General features: G+C 35.5%; 1 protein-coding gene across 1 annotated transcript in view; it reads right to left on the reverse strand.

Moving 5' to 3' along the window:
* LOC131147814 (glyoxylate/succinic semialdehyde reductase 1) overlaps positions 1-14600 on the reverse strand; it is a 34372-nt gene extending 19772 nt beyond the window's left edge. Inside the window, exons 1-3 of the mRNA XM_058097406.1 lie at positions 14051-14600; positions 8986-9096; positions 8800-8901 (exon numbers count right to left, since the gene is read on the reverse strand). Coding sequence (XP_057953389.1) covers positions 8800-8901; positions 8986-9096; positions 14051-14158 — 321 coding nt within the window. The 5' untranslated portion in view covers positions 14159-14600. The remainder of the gene's footprint in view (positions 1-8799; positions 8902-8985; positions 9097-14050) is intronic.
* Between the last annotated feature and the right edge of the window lie 1506 nt (positions 14601-16106).

A 16106-nucleotide genomic window follows, 5' to 3' on the forward strand; every position in this document is an offset into this window, starting at 1 on the left:
TGTTGGCTAAAACGATCTTTTTTTGAAGAGGTCAAGGCCGCAATGTCCCAAACAGAGCGGGGCTGTTTTTAGATTCCTAAAAGGCTTATGATAGAGTTAGCAGAGGCTGTTTGGATAGGGGTTGTTGTTTTTCCTCTTCCCTCTTATCGGTGCTTGTTAATGGTCGACCTAAAGCTTGGTTCTCAGCAACGAGAAGTTTGAGTCAAGGTGATCCTTTGTCCCCTTTTTTATTTACTTGGTTGTTGATGTCTTGAGTAGCATGTTGTCTAAGTTTAAGGCTTTAGGTTTCACAGAGGGGCCATGTGTGAGCAGTGAGGAGGCTCCGTCTCATCTACAGTTGTGGATGATATTATAGTTTTAACTGTTCACAGATCTTTGAGATTGTTTTGTGTCTTGGGATTTCTTACTGGGACCATTTCACTCAGTGGTTTTTGAATTCAAAGACCATTGCCATTTGGTTGGACATTTGGATACCTCCCATTGCCTCTTATTTGGTCAGCATATAAAATGATGCTGAACAATTTTCAGAGACCATGCAAAACATAGATCTCATTCGTCTCAACAGCCAAACACTCAATGACGATAGCGATGAACGCAGATCTCTCTCTCTATCTCTCTCTCTCTCTCTCTCTCTCTCTCTCTCTTCCTTAGCACTGCATAGTGGGCAGGAGTGGCCTATGACTTGGGGGATGTTATGCACTAAATAGGCTCGTCTTGGGACCAGTTCAGTCAGTGGTCTTTGAATTCAAAAGATCAGTGGCATTTGGTTGGACATTTGAATACCTCCCATTGCCTCTGATTTGGTCAACAAAAGAAATGATGCAGACCAGACCATGCAAAACACAGATCTCATCCATCTCAACAGCCACATCGCTCCAGAAGAGGAAGACGATGAACATAGATCTCATTCATCTCTCAACAACCACCCACCTCATGTCAGCCTCACCTCTCAATAACAAAGAATCAAAGATCACTGGCCAGATCCTCTCTCTCTCTCTCAACAACCACCCACCTAATGGCAGCCTCTGCTTGATGCTAGATACCCTCTCTTTCACATTCATCTCTCAGCAACCACCCACCTCCTGGCAGCCTCTCCTCAATGATGACGCCTCCCTTTCTCTCTGTCAACAACAACCCACCTCATGGCAGCCCCTGCTCAATGACGAAAAACCAAAGATCACTAGCTAGATCATCTCTCTCTCTCTGTCTCTCAACAACCACCACCTCATGGCGGCCTCTGCTCGATGACAAAGAACTGATGATAGGCCAGATATCCTCTCTCTCTCTCTCTCTAATAAGTGGAGATAAGATCAGCTACAATACCAGATCCGATCAGCTATAATACCAGATCTGTAATTGATGACAACCCCCAAAGACCAAACCGTGATGACCGCCCATCCCTACCTATGAAAGTACCAATTCTAGTATTCCTACTTACCAGATCACCAATTCTAGTATAACTACCTACCAAAGTAGAAGAAGAACAAGGATGAAACAACGTAGATGCAGACCTGGGAAAACAATATTTGAGTTCACAACAAGGACACTTTTTTGAAAAAATTTGATCTAAGAGAAAGGGAGCTTAGGCGCAATGGTAAAGTTGTCGCCATGTGACGTGGAAGTCAAAGGTTCAAGGCGTGGAAATAGCCTCTTGCAAAAATGCAAGGTAAGGCTGCGTCCTGCGTGCTATAGACCCATTGTGGTCTGCCCCTTCCCCAGCCCCCGCATACACAGGAGCTTTGTGTACCGGGCTGCCCTTTGATCAAAGAAAAAACAATTTTTTTCTATAATTTTAAAGATGCCTTTTTTTTAGGTTTTAGATTTTTTTTTCCAAAATAATTCTGCAATATATAAGATGCGGATTTTTGGTAACCCAATAATTAATTTCTTTTGTCCTAAAATTTAAAGTTGCAATTTTTCTCATGATTTAGAATTTTTTTTTTGTCTATTACCATAAATTTCTCTCTCTATATATTTTAATATTTATTTAAGTAATAATTAAGGAAGCTCAAAACCTGTACATAAAGGTTTAAATGGTAAAAACACACATATTACAAACCCAAATCATACAGGGTTTAGGGATTTAAATTCGTTTTGAACTCAGTTTTTCTATTCAAAACTACATTCAATATTAAGCATTTAATGCTTAATTTTATAAACACCCCCTTATTTAGGCCTCTCCCTCGAAGTAATTCCTGTGCTAATTTTCTTAGGCTCCTATTATAAAAGGGTGTCCCTGGGCCACAGGCTCCCCGCTTCGCAAGGGTAGGGGCAAGGTCGTCAAAGTGAGCGCAGCCTTAAAAAAAGGGCAACCCGGTGCACAAAGCTCTCGCGTATGCGGGGTCCAGGGAAGGGGCGGACCACAATGGGTCCATAGTACACAGCCTTACCTTGCATTTTTGCAAGAGGATGTTTCCACGCCTCAAACCCGTGACCAGGTCACACGGCGACAACCTTACCGTTGCACCTAAGCTTTTTTTGTAGAGAGGCTCTTTCTTTGAGCTCAAACCCATGGCCACCCGGTCAACAAAGGAGCAATCTTACCATTGATCCAAGGCTCCTATTGTATAGTTGCTAAATAATTAGACAAGAAGAAGTGTAGGCATTTCTCTTTAGGTGGTTGCATTACTCTCATTCCAGCTTGTTTGTGAAATATTCCTATTTATTCTTTGTCTCTTCTTGGAATCCATGTCTGTGTGTCTGAGATGTTTGAAGAAGTTAATTGGAAGATTTTCTTTATTCTGTGATGGGGAGATTAAGAAGGATCATTTGGTTAGTCGGGAGTTTGTCTGTGGTGAAGTATTTGGTGAATTGGAAGATCTAACGACAATAATTGGCCTCCTCTTTATTTATAATATATATCAATAACAATGACCTCAATACACTTATTAACTCATACCTACTAATATAGCAATAACACATGCTAAATGACCAAAATAACTAGTAACACTCCCTTGTCGGAGCATAGATATCATATGCTCCTAGCTTATTATAAATGAAATTAACATAAGATCCCCCAAATATTTCGTGAATAAATTCGCAAGTTGCAATTCAAGCTTAAAGAGATCATAATGAGCCTACGCAAGTTTCTCCAGAACAAAGTGACAATCAACTTCAATGAGTTTTGTACACTCATGGACGACTAGGTTGGAGGTAACATGAATAGCAATTTAATTATCACACATCAACTCCATAGAGCGAGAATGTGGAAAAACAAGTCCTTCCATTATGTTCTTTAACCAACAAGTATCATAACCATAGTGCAGTACTTGAACCTAGCACTTAAGCTGGCCACCACAATTTGTTTCATAATCTTCCATGTACCAAATTGCCACCAACAAAAGTACAATACTTGGTTGTGGATCATCTGCTAGAAGGTGACCTAGCCCAATCTGCATTTGTGTATCCTAAATATGAATGTGACTCCAATCATGATATAAAAGACCTTCCCACGTGCACCTTTCAGGTATCTAAGATGAGAATTACAGCATTCCAATGACTTGTTCTCAGAGAATCGAGAAACTAGCTTACAACATTTGTTGTGCCGAGGTCGAGTAACTACGAGATATTTCCAACAAGACTCCATTACCGTCCAGGGTCACCAAGAAATTACCCATATCTCGCACTAACTTGCTATTAGGATCCACCAGTGTTTTGATTGCATCCCAACAGCCCAGTCTCATCCAAGAGGTAAAGAACATACTTCCTTCATGACAAAACGGTTCCCACACAAGATCTGGATACTTCTATATCCAAGAAGTATTTCAATGATCGTGTGAGAGCTTTGCAAAATCAAAACATGGGTGTTTTGAGTTCAGGATACTTCTATACTCAAGAAGTATTTCAATGGTTGTTCGAGAATAGGCTCCATAGCAACTAATTCCATTCAAGGAAAAAACAATTATTACAAAAAGAAGCATAAGAAATACTCCCTCATAAATTTATATCCCTAATTTATCCCCCTTTTATTTCTCTAACTTCATATTGGTTGGGGAATGGTTCTAAAATTCAATGTTGGGAGGACAAAAGGGATGCTCCTTTTTGTGTTGTTTTTCCATGTTTATATCATCTTTCAACAATTCTCCTACAACTAATTATACAAAAGATAACTCTTTTATTTCTTGGAATCTTTATTTCCTTTGAAACCTTAATGATAGGGAGGTGATTGAGTTTAGTTTTTTTGCATTCCATTCTTGATTCTCAAGTTCTCTTTTCAATGGAAAAATATATGGCATTCGGATAACTTCGGTAATTTGCAACCTTTTTATTCTTATGTTGTCCAGACCCCAACTCAACGTCCTTTCTATTTGGAAATTTTTTATTGGAAGGCCAAGGTTCCTTTTAAATTTAAGATGTTGGTATTGTGCCTGATCCTCTATAAGATAAAAACCAATGATTGTTTGCAGACAAGGAGATATATTATGGCATTATCATCTCATATGTGTTGTGAGTATATGAAGTAGTGAGATTGTTGCTCACCTTTCTTACACCAACGTTTTGCCTAGAGGTTGGGGAATCATTTTTTAGAATTGAGTATTGGGCATGCTCAAATTCTGTAGAGGAGTTTTTTCTTTGGAGTATTTGTGGTTTAGGGCAAATGAAGGATTACAGAGTTCTACGGGGTTGCAATTTGTTTGGTATGTTATGTTGTATTTGATTGAAGAGGAATTTGAGGATTTTTATGAGTACTTCCTTTCCCCCTCATATGATTTGGAATTGGGTGGCTTTCATTTTCAGCGCCTGGTGCTTTTGCAGCATTTCCTAGAACTTGTATTTAGAGTGATAGGAGAGCTTCAATGTTCTAAGATACTTTTGCTGTCTGTATTTTATTTGGATTTTTAGTATTTGTGAGGATGTCCCCTCCTCTATCTTGTGTATTCTCTATCTTGTCTTTATATAATCTTTCTTTTTCTTATAAAAAAAATTGTTATCAAATTTGAAAAGGAGCTTAGCAGCAATTACCAATCGAACCTAAACCAAGAGAACTCTGAAACTCAAAACATTAAATGCCACTGCAGTGAAAAATAAAAACACAAACGGCTGTTATGTTTCTAATTCAACTAGATATAACAAGCCCCTGTTTGGGAGCACTTAAAAAATAAGTCCTTAAAACACTTATCACTTAAAATAAGCACTTTTACAACAACAACAAAAAATGGCGTTTGGCTTGTACAACAGCAAACATTTATTGCAAAAGGTGTTTTTCCGAAATCACTTTTTTGAGAACTATTTAAGTGAATTTTGGGAAACAATATATGATAGCTTTTTGGCCACTAATAAATGGCATTGTTCAAAGGCGGGGTCAATTTTTTAAATACAATAAAATTTTGTGGCTACTTTATAATTTAAAAATACATTAGATGATAATCATATATTATTTTATTGTTTATCATAATATATTAATTATTAATAAAACATAAATAAATTCCAAAATGAAGAAGAACCATCTATTAATTTAAACTTTAAATTAATATTAAAAGTAAAAATACTAATTTAATTAATATTATTTTAACATATATTAATATGATAATCATATGTTATAAATATAAATTAAGAACAAGATTATTGTCAATCAAAAATTAATATTATATTATTTTTAGTTAATTAAATATCTAAATGTTAATTACAAATAATAGTTAACATAACTACTAATTAAATTTTTAATTAAAAATTAATCATATATTATTTTATTATATACTATAAATTATTAATTATTAATAAAATATAACTATATTCTAGAATGAATAAAACAAACCATCTATAAATTTAAATTAACATCAAATAAACTAAAAAAATTAATTTCATAATTAATACTATTTTTAACATAAATTAATGTGATAATCATATGTTATAAACATACATTAATAACAAGATTATTGTCAATTAATAAATAATATTATATTATTTTAGTTAATAGAAAATATATAAATTTTAATTAGAAAATTAATATAATTATCATTTAAATTTTTAATTATAAAAAATGTTAATATTTTTACATATATTTAGGAATACATATTAGTTATTATAATTCAATCTGGATTGAACAAGAACTATTATTAATTTAAATTAACATTAAATAAATTAAAATTTTAAATTTAATTAATACTATTATTTTTATCATAATTTAATATGATAGTAATATGTTATAATATACATTAATAATAAGATTATTATTAATTAAAAATAAAAATCTTATATTATTTTTCTAATAGAAAATATTTAAATTTTAATTATAAATAATTAAAATAATTATTAATGAATTGTTAATTAAAAAATATTAATATTTTTAATTTAAAATATGTTTAAAAAGAATTATATAATACCCTATAATAAAAGTATGTATCCAAATACCACTCTTTTTAAACACAACCAAACACCACTTATAACTTTCAATACTTTTCCAATTCAGCACTTATTATCAGCATTTATTAAATTCAGCACTTTTTTTTTTAAAAGAACTTTTGCATAAGTGGTTCTAAACAATCCCTAAAAAATGTAAATTTTAACATGAAATCATATACTGTTCCTAAAAATTAGATCAAATCAATGAGGAAGAACATAAAAATCATAAAAAATTAATAGGGTCATTACACAGCGCTGTGCAATGGATAAATTTAGCAAGGTCACGCATGAAAAAAGTGCTACTCTAGACAACAAAACCAAATTTACTGCCGGAACATGAAAACATCAGGTTCTCTTTGATTATTAAGTCATCTCTAGTTCTTTCCCCTTCTAGAAATCCAAACACAACTTTGCAAGACAATATCCACATGAGAAGGGGATGAAATCTTGATAAGTAGCAAGCTTATACCAACTCAGAATTAACTAAGAAGTGCATACTCCACAGTATTATCCAATTCTTCTCTCCAAAAGAGTTCAACAAATTTAAGATATGACTTTTGAGATAATTATGCTGCTAAAATACATCTATAGATAGCGAGCATAGGCGCAACAGTAAAATTGTCTCCACATGACCAAGAAGTCACGGAATCAAGACTTGGAAACAGACTCTTGCGAAAATGCAAGGTAAGACTACCTACTATAGACCCATCATGATCTGCCCCTTCCTCAGACCCTGCATAAACAGGAGCCTTGTGCATCAGGCTGCCCTCTTAGATAGCATTAACTCTATGCTATAATTTAGTGCCAACTCAGAATACATGCTTTGGATAAAGATCCTACTCTAAGAACAAAGAAAAGAATTATTAACATTGTGTCAAGTACGTGGAGGTATCAATGGCCAAAAGGATCACCCTTGCCTAGATCTGCCAAAGCATTAAGGAGTCACGCTCGTGCGGCAGCAAGACTACACCAAGTCCAGCCCAATCATACTCATCCAAGGAAACACTCAATTGTCTAATCCCAGGTCAAGTCTCAAAGAGTAAACGCCCTTAATCCAACTGAGGTCTTCACAGAGAAACCTAAACTCAAACAATAAGGGAGATAAACTCACATTCCACCAATACTAAGCATAAGTCTCATCCCTACAGTACAATCAAGGTCTAGGATGACACTACCCAACTGTATAGCCGACGACCAAGAAGGACAAGCACCCAAACCTCTGGGGCTGAGAGTACCACACAATCTCATTCTCAAATGAATTGTCCATGGGGCTCCCAATCCCACACAGAAATCCAATACACTTGAGGATATCAAAAGTCCATTCCTGAGTGCTCCTCAGTATGCTCACTTAGTACCCAATAAGATACCGGGGAAGGTAGGCCGCTTACTTGGTGTTCCCCCAAAAGTCAAGTCTCTAAAGTATTCTCAGTCATGTACAAGTAACCACCAAGAATCTATTGATCATACATCTTAGGTTAGAGAACACCATCATCAATACTATCCGGATCAACCACAATGTCACATGATATACTAGAACCATTCCCACGACATCTCCATAGTCATCCAAGTTAACCAACGTTTCCTCCAAGTTAGAAACATATACCAAAACCATGTTTCAGAGTTGCTAAACTCTAAAAACCTGACTCACAGCTTCTTCAGTTTATAATGAAAAGTATTCCTTCATATCACCCCAATTATCAAAGCATTTAGTCTTGCTTGAATCCTACTGAATGTGTTGAAGCAATTTAAACTTGACAAGTTTCAAGATTTGAACATCTAGATAACCTTCTTTATACTGGAACCATCCCCACGACATCTCCATGGTTGCATCCAAGTTAACTGACCTTTCCTCCAAGTTAGAAACATACACCAAAACCATGTTTCAGGGTTGCTAATCTCTAAGACCCTGACTCACAGCTTCTTCAGTTTATAATGAAAAGAAGTCCTTCACATCACCCCAATTATCAAAGCATTTAGTCCTGCTTCAATCCTAATGAACGTGTTGAAGCAATTTAAACTTGATATGTTTCAAGATTTGAACATCTTGATAACCTTCTTTTATAACAAAGGAGAAAGGACATAAATTGACCTGCTCTCAATACGGCCCAGGCTTTGGTCCCCCTTGATTTCCTTCTAGCAACCGGGTAATTGAGACAAGATTCAAACCCCTAATCAGTAACATGCATTGCTCAGGGATGGCCCAACCCTCCGAGGGGTGTAAACATCAAGATAGGTGTTGAAAAAGCAAGCATATATTAACATGATAAAATGAAGAAAACAGTTTTAAAAAAAAAATGCAGCACCAAAATGCACATCAAGCTTCTCAATTTTTGAATTAGTAGTAGCAGCAAGCATCAAAATAACTATCTATCGATCAAATATAATGCAACATGATAAAATGACAAAGACAAAATGAAAAAGAATGGCAAAAAAGTAGCACCAGCATGCAAATCAAACCTCACAAATTGTTGAAGAAGTATTAGCATCAACTGTTGACATATCAATGTAACCTTTTCCATTGCAAATTTGCTCAAGAACACCATCTTTGTCAAAAGCCACCTAAGCAGTAAACAGAAAATGACATTCGATAAGGGTGATTAACAGTTTCTGTGATAAAAACACAAAAGATTTAGACTTACTAACCGAGAGAGCAGCAGAAGGATCAGACAACATTGCAATAGTATACTTGCATTTCTTGACTACTGCTGCAGGGGTTTCTCCAATGGAAGCACCATGCTCCACTAGCTCATCACACTAAAAATTCAACATATAAAACTTAGATATCACAAACTGATAGAAAAAACATATGACATATGTAAAGAGAGCCAAATGGTTGGAATGAAGTTCCTTTCAGTAGAGTTGACAGAGCTGTTTCATCTATGCTATTAAGAATATATATAAAAAAAAAAAAAAAAAGACAGCTCAGTGCTCAAAGCTCCCACATATGCGAGGTGCGGGGAAGGTGCAGACCACAATGGTCTATACCATGCAGCATTACCTCACATTTTTGTAAGAGATTATTTCCACGCCTCAAACCCAGGCTCCCCTTTCAAAAAATAATTTCTAGTGATTTGCATACATGACATGTGCATGTTGCATTTGTGCATGCACTATATGTCCCACAACTCTTGTTGAGCAAAAAAATTTTACATGTGCTTGGACAAACATAACAAAACATCTAACGCATGTGATAGATTATAAATTGCTTTTTGAATGTAATGCTTTGACACACACACATATCAGCCAGGCAATTCTCAAAGCAAAATCCGCACGATTATAATTGGTTTGCAAAATGGAATAGAGTGAAACAAAATAGTTATTGTGCAGGGATATAATAGTTGACCGAAAAAAAAGGTACTACCATTCAAAGTTGTTGGTATTTTGTTTATCCCACATCAGTAGAAAAGTTGTGTTGAACTTTTTTTGTTTGTCCCACATTGGTGGGAAGTGTTTTTTGGACTTGAGGTTGAAGCTATATAAAAAGCTCACCTCTCCACTTGTAAAACACACCTCAAAGTTGTACTCTGTGAAGAAGTAGTGGATTGATCGTCAGCGCCCGAGGACGTAGGTAATTCTGTACCGAATCTCGTTAAATTCTTGTCTTGTTCTTTTACTGTCTTTTATTATTAGTTTCTGCATTGCTTTAGTTTTTATATATTTAGTAGCATTAGTTATAGTATTGGTGTTTGGCACAAGTGGGGTGCCTGGCACAACAATTGGTATCAGAGCTAGGTTGAATAATGTCAATACGAAGGTGTTCCTCTGTTAGGATCCTTGATTCCAAATTTGATGCCTAAGAAAGACCTTACCTTAGCGAGTGCTCAAAGACCATTGCGGCTCAGTCGCTCCCTAGAGGTCGGCCTAGTCGAAGTGGAATTTCATAAGATAAACAGAGTAGACACATTTGGTGCGTACTATTCATCCTAGGCCTTTTGCTTTGTTGGTTGCTATTGAATATATAGAAGATGGCAGAAACTAGTGCAAGAGTAAGAGAAACTTTGTCCGCACGAACTCCAACCCCAACGGCTTCGACATCATCGTCAAAGACAATAGCTAATGCTCGGTTTGAGGTGGAGAAATTTGATGGTACCAATAATTTTGGTATGTGACAATGTGAGGTGATGGACATCCTATATCAGCAAGAATTAGATATTACTTTGGATGATAAACCAGTGGATATGGGTTACAAAGATTGGGAAAAGATCAATCGTCAGGCATGTGGTATAATTCGTCTATGTCTCGCTAAAAATCAGAAATATTATTTTATGAGAGAGACATCTGCAAAGAAATTGTGGAAAACTTTGGAAGATACATTTATGACCAAGAGTCTGGAAAATCAACTCTATTTGAAAAAGAAATTGTTTCGCTTCAAGTATCAACCAGGTATTTCGATTAATGACCACATAAATATTTTCAATAAAATTTTGGCTGATTTGTTAAATTTGGATGAAATGGTGAAAGATGAGGATAAAGCCTTATTGTTATTGAATTCTCTCCTTGATGAGTATGAACATTTGACCACCACTTTATTGTATGGGAAAGATAAAGTTACTTTTGAAATCGTTTGTACCGCTTTGATTAGTACTGAATGTAGAAAGAAGGATCAGAGGGTCCATAAGGGAACAGCAGAAGCACTAACAATAAAAGGACGTTCTCGAAGTCGTAAACCTAGAAGGAAGAGTAAATCTCGTGGGAGACCTGCTAAACATGAATGTGTCTTTTGTCATGAGAAAGGGCATTGGAAGAAAGATTGTCTTAAATTGCAGCAAAAGAATAAGGGCAAAGCACATTCTAATGCTAATATAGCCAATGATTATTGGAACATCTTCGTCACATTATTTTGGTGAGTGGATTTTGAATTCTGGTTATTTCTATCATATGTGTCTCAATAGGGAATGGTTTTCTAATTTTGAAGAATTAGATGGTGAGATTGTTTTTATGGGAAATGATAATATCTATAAAACAACTAGAATAGGATCAATACAGTTGAAATGTCAAGATGGAACTATTAAAACCTTGACTGATATTAGGTATGTTCCAAGCCTAAAGAAAAATTTGATTTCATTGGATGTCTTAGAATCTAAAGGGTTCAATATCACTTTAAAAGATGGAACCTTAAAGATTAAATCAGGTGCGCTAGTGGGGATGAAATGAATAAGGAAAAATAACTTATATTATTTATAAGGTAGTACAGTTATTCGCTCAGCAGCTATTGTTTCTGAGAAAAATGCAGGTTCAGATACAACCAGGTTATGGCATATGCGATTGGCACATGCAGGAGAAAAATCTTTACAACAATTGGCTAAGCGAGGTTCGTTGAAGGATGCAAAGGTGTGCAAACTTGAATTTTGTGAGCATTGTATTCTGAAAAAACAAACTAGAGTGAAATTTGACACTACAATCCACCAGACTGATAGACTACATCCATACAGATGTATGGGGACCTACTAAAACTGCTTCATTGGGTGGTATGCATTATTTTATCACTTTTGTTGATGATTTTTCCAGAAGAGTTTGGGTGTATTCTATGAAGCATGAAAATGAAGTGTGATATTTTCCTTAAGTAGAAAAAATTAGTTGAAACTCAAATTGACAGAAAGATTAAAAGGCTTAGATCAGATAATGGTGGTGAATACACGATTGACCCATTTATGAAGGTATGTCAGGATGAAGGATCCATTTATGAAGGTATGTCAAGATGAAGGTATTACTTGACACTTCACAATTAGAGATACACCACAGCAGAATAGAGTGGCAGAGCACATGAATCGGACTTTGCTGGAGAAAGTTCGATGTATGTTGTCTGATATTGGGTTGGACAAAAGGTTTTCGGCTGAGACTGTTAGATATGCGTGTCATCTCATCAACCGTCTACCATCATCAGTAATAGGGAGAAAAACACCCTATGAGGTATGGTCTGGAAAGCCTACTAGGGATTATGATTCTTTACATATATTTGGTACTTTGACTTATTATCATGTTAAAGAATCTAAGTTGGATCCAAGAGCCAAGAAAGTAATATTCTTGGGGATTAGTGCAGGAGACAAAGAATACCGTCATTGGTGTCTAGAGACGAAAAAAATGATTTTAAGCAGGGATGTGTCTTTTGATGAACTTGCGCTCATGAAGAAAACAATACGCAAGGAGTCACCAATTGAAGAAAAGACCATTGGTACTCAATAACAAGTGGAGGTTGAGACAATTTTGGGAAACCCAGTGAGAAATGAGACTACAAGATGTAACTCTCCAGTTACGGTGGGGAATAGTGTACAAGAAGAGAAGATTTCAATCCAAGAATCTTCACAATAACAAGAATCAATTGTTTCTCAGAAGCCAAGACGAGAAATTCGAAAACCTGCTCGATATACTGATATGGTGGCTTATGCACTTCTAGTTGTAGATGATGATGTTCCTTACACTTTCAAAGAAGTAATGAGGAACTCTGAATCAGATAAGTGGAAAAAAGCGATGAATGAAAAAATGCAATCTCTTCATCAGAATCAAACTTGGGAGCTAGTCCAGCTACCCAAGGGTAAGAAAGAAATTGATTGCAAATGGGTTTATGTAAAGAAAGAAGGATTTCCAAATGCAAATAATGTTCGCTTCAAAGTTAGATTGGTAGCTAAGGGTTACGCACAGAAGGAAGACATTGATTATAATGAGGTATTTTCTCCAGTTGTTAAACATTCTTCCATTCGAAATTTGATGGCTTTGGTAGCACAATTTGATCTTGAACTAGTTCAGCTCTATGTAAAAACTGCATTTTTACATGATGAATTAGAAGAGGAAATCTATATGACTCAGCCAGAAGGATTTCAAGTTGCTGGAAAATAAAATTGGGTATGTAAACTAGGTAAATCGTTGTATGGTTTAAAACAGTCTCCAAGACAATGGTACAAACAATTTCATTAGTTTATGATGGGTCACAAGTACATCAGAAATAAACATGATCATTATGTTTATTTTCGCATACTACAAAATGGATCTTTTATATATTTACTCTTGAATGTTGATGATATATTGATAGCTTCAAAGAACAAGAAAGAAATCGACAAGCTGAAAAGTCAGTTAAATCAAGAGTTTGAGATGAAAGATCTTGGTGAAGCAAAAAAAATACTTAGCATGGAGATATGCAGAGACCAAATGAGAGGAAGAGTCAGTTTAACTCAAAAACAATATTTGAGGAAGGTAGTTCAAAGTTTTGGCATGTTTGAATAGTCAAAACCAGTCAACACTCCTCTTGCTCCTCACTTCAAACTTAGTGCAGTTTTATCTCCTAAATCAGATGAGGAACCTTGTTACTATTCTATTCCTCCCCTATTGCATTCCACAAACCAACCATGACGTAATTTTGTGTTGTGTACTTCAATCAATATCCTTGCACCAAAAACATAATTTTAACTGAAAATGAAGATTTTTAAAATTATTTTCCCCTCAAAGTAAACCAAAGAGTGGACTAGTGAAATGAACATAGATCTCACTCGACATTACTACCACAACACAAGCAGCATCATACCCTATCTTCCAAAGAACGAGTCAAGAGCAACACAAGAGGACAAACGAGCAGGAAAGCTCAAATGAGAGAGCGCAGCCGAATAAGAACAGAACAGAGTACGACGAATTTAATTTATTCATCGACATCGATGCATCCAAATCAGTGAGATAAACAAATCTGATTATGATTACAAGGGGAAAAAAGGGGGAATACCTTAGAAGGGGTCCTGTTCCAGACGGTGAGCTTGAAGCCATTGCGGAGGAGATTAGTGGCCATGGCTTTGCCCATTATACCGAGACCTAGAAACCCAACCTCCACCATTGCTGCCCTGCCCTCCTTTCTTCTTCCCTTCCAGCGATATTCGTAACCCTAAGAACAGTACAAACTACAAAGTGCTCTTTTCTCCCTCACTGAGACATCCACTGCAACGCATTGCAAGAAGCCCCCAGCCATGTCAGCCTCAGAATAATCCTCCATATTAATATTAATAATTATTTAATTAACTAATATTTCATTTTTGTGGGATGGGATTTTAATGTTTTACGATTTCTGACATCTGGGTGTGCCAGGCTAGCGTCCTGCCACGTAGGCGGATTGGATATAATGCGGCGGTGTTCTCGTAGAGGAAGACACGTCGGATGGTTGCTGGCCAATGGTTGTTAGCCACGTTTGATTCCCGAGCGTAAGGCAGCCGCCTCTTGTCGTGGAACTGAAGCCTGCCCCCCAAAAATTTATTTATAAGCTTAAGTAATTTAGATTAAAAAGGTAATGCACAAAAATCAATTTCTTTTTCTTGTAAAATACATATCTCTTCCTTAAAATTAAATTGTTGAATAATATAAATTAAGTAATTTACAATGAAATAAAAGAACGTATCTAATCTACTTATTTCGAAGTCTTAAAAGTGTCTTCCCAATAGATGATGGTGGATCTATCAAATGATCAATTTTAATTTGTGTAGATTTATTGATTTGACAGAATGGTGACGGATCTCTCAAATGATCAAACTGACAACTTATGAAGAGTAAATTTGTTTAATTTTTTATCTATTTGAAAAAATCTATCAATTAAAGAGTTACAAGTTGTTCTTAAATAAGTTGATGTTAGATTTTTCGGATGATCAATTTCACGATCTATGGAATGTGAGTTTATTTTATTTCTTTAGTTTTTAACAGAATTTGTTGATTTGAGAGTCTGGTGGTAGATCTTCCGAAGGATAAATTTGGCAATCTACAAAAGGTAAATTTGTTTAACCTTTGATTTATTTGATGAAATGTTCTAATTTTAAAGCTCGAGGTTACTATCGAATGAGTTGATGTTGGATATTTAGGATGATCAATTTCAAGATCTAGTGAAATTGAGTTTACTTGATATTTGAATAATTTAACAATATGGATTGATTTGATGAAATTGACAATTCATTAGAAGGTGAATCCGTATTTAGTCGCCGTGAATGTGAACCTAATCACGAGCAATAGATGGCTCGAAGAAAAATCAATCGTCGAAATTTAACTTAATTTGAGTATTATTCAATTGATAAGGTTGCAGAAAAATGAATGTTGATCATTGATTTTGTGTCTCTTCCTTTCTCCAAGCCAAGTTCTCTCCCTCTTCTTCTCCTTTTCATTTCTTCTCCTCTATTTCCTTCTTTTTTCTTTCTTTATTTATTTAATTTTTTTTTTTTTTTTTGTCTGAGAAGCCAATGTGAGGCCTTTTATATGTTTTCTTTATCTCTTGACATGTGTCCATGCATATGGAACATGAACCGTAGGATGGCTAATCACATTTAGTTGATTAAAAGTGTCATCCAATGACAAATTATTCTCATTAGGTTTTGTTGTGATGAATGCAATGCAGTGTAGCAATTACGATAAAAAATACAAAAACACACAAAGACAGGGAAAGCTAGAAACACACACACACAGATTTAACGTGGTTCAGCAAAATGCCCACGTCCATGGAAGCAAGCGGCAGCTGAAATTCACTAACGTCAAAAATAAGGTTACATCATTGTATTTATAATAACCCTAGTCATGTAGAGGTATTTGAAAAATTCTTCAAATATCCTTGCACCATACCGTGGGGGCATTGCCCTCGCACACCCAACCTATTAGTTGTCTCAGTTCAAATTTCAAAATCAATGTCAAACAAAACCGTCGATGACTTTTCTTCACTGGAAGAAACCGTCGATGTATCTATATCAAATCGTCGACAATTTTCTTCATACCAGCATCCTTCTTTTTCTTTCAGCATGCTTTCTTTGTACATA

The sequence above is a fragment of the Malania oleifera genome, chromosome 2 (genome assembly GCF_029873635.1).
Source record: "Malania oleifera isolate guangnan ecotype guangnan chromosome 2, ASM2987363v1, whole genome shotgun sequence".
Taxonomy (NCBI): Eukaryota; Viridiplantae; Streptophyta; class Magnoliopsida; order Santalales; family Ximeniaceae; genus Malania; species Malania oleifera.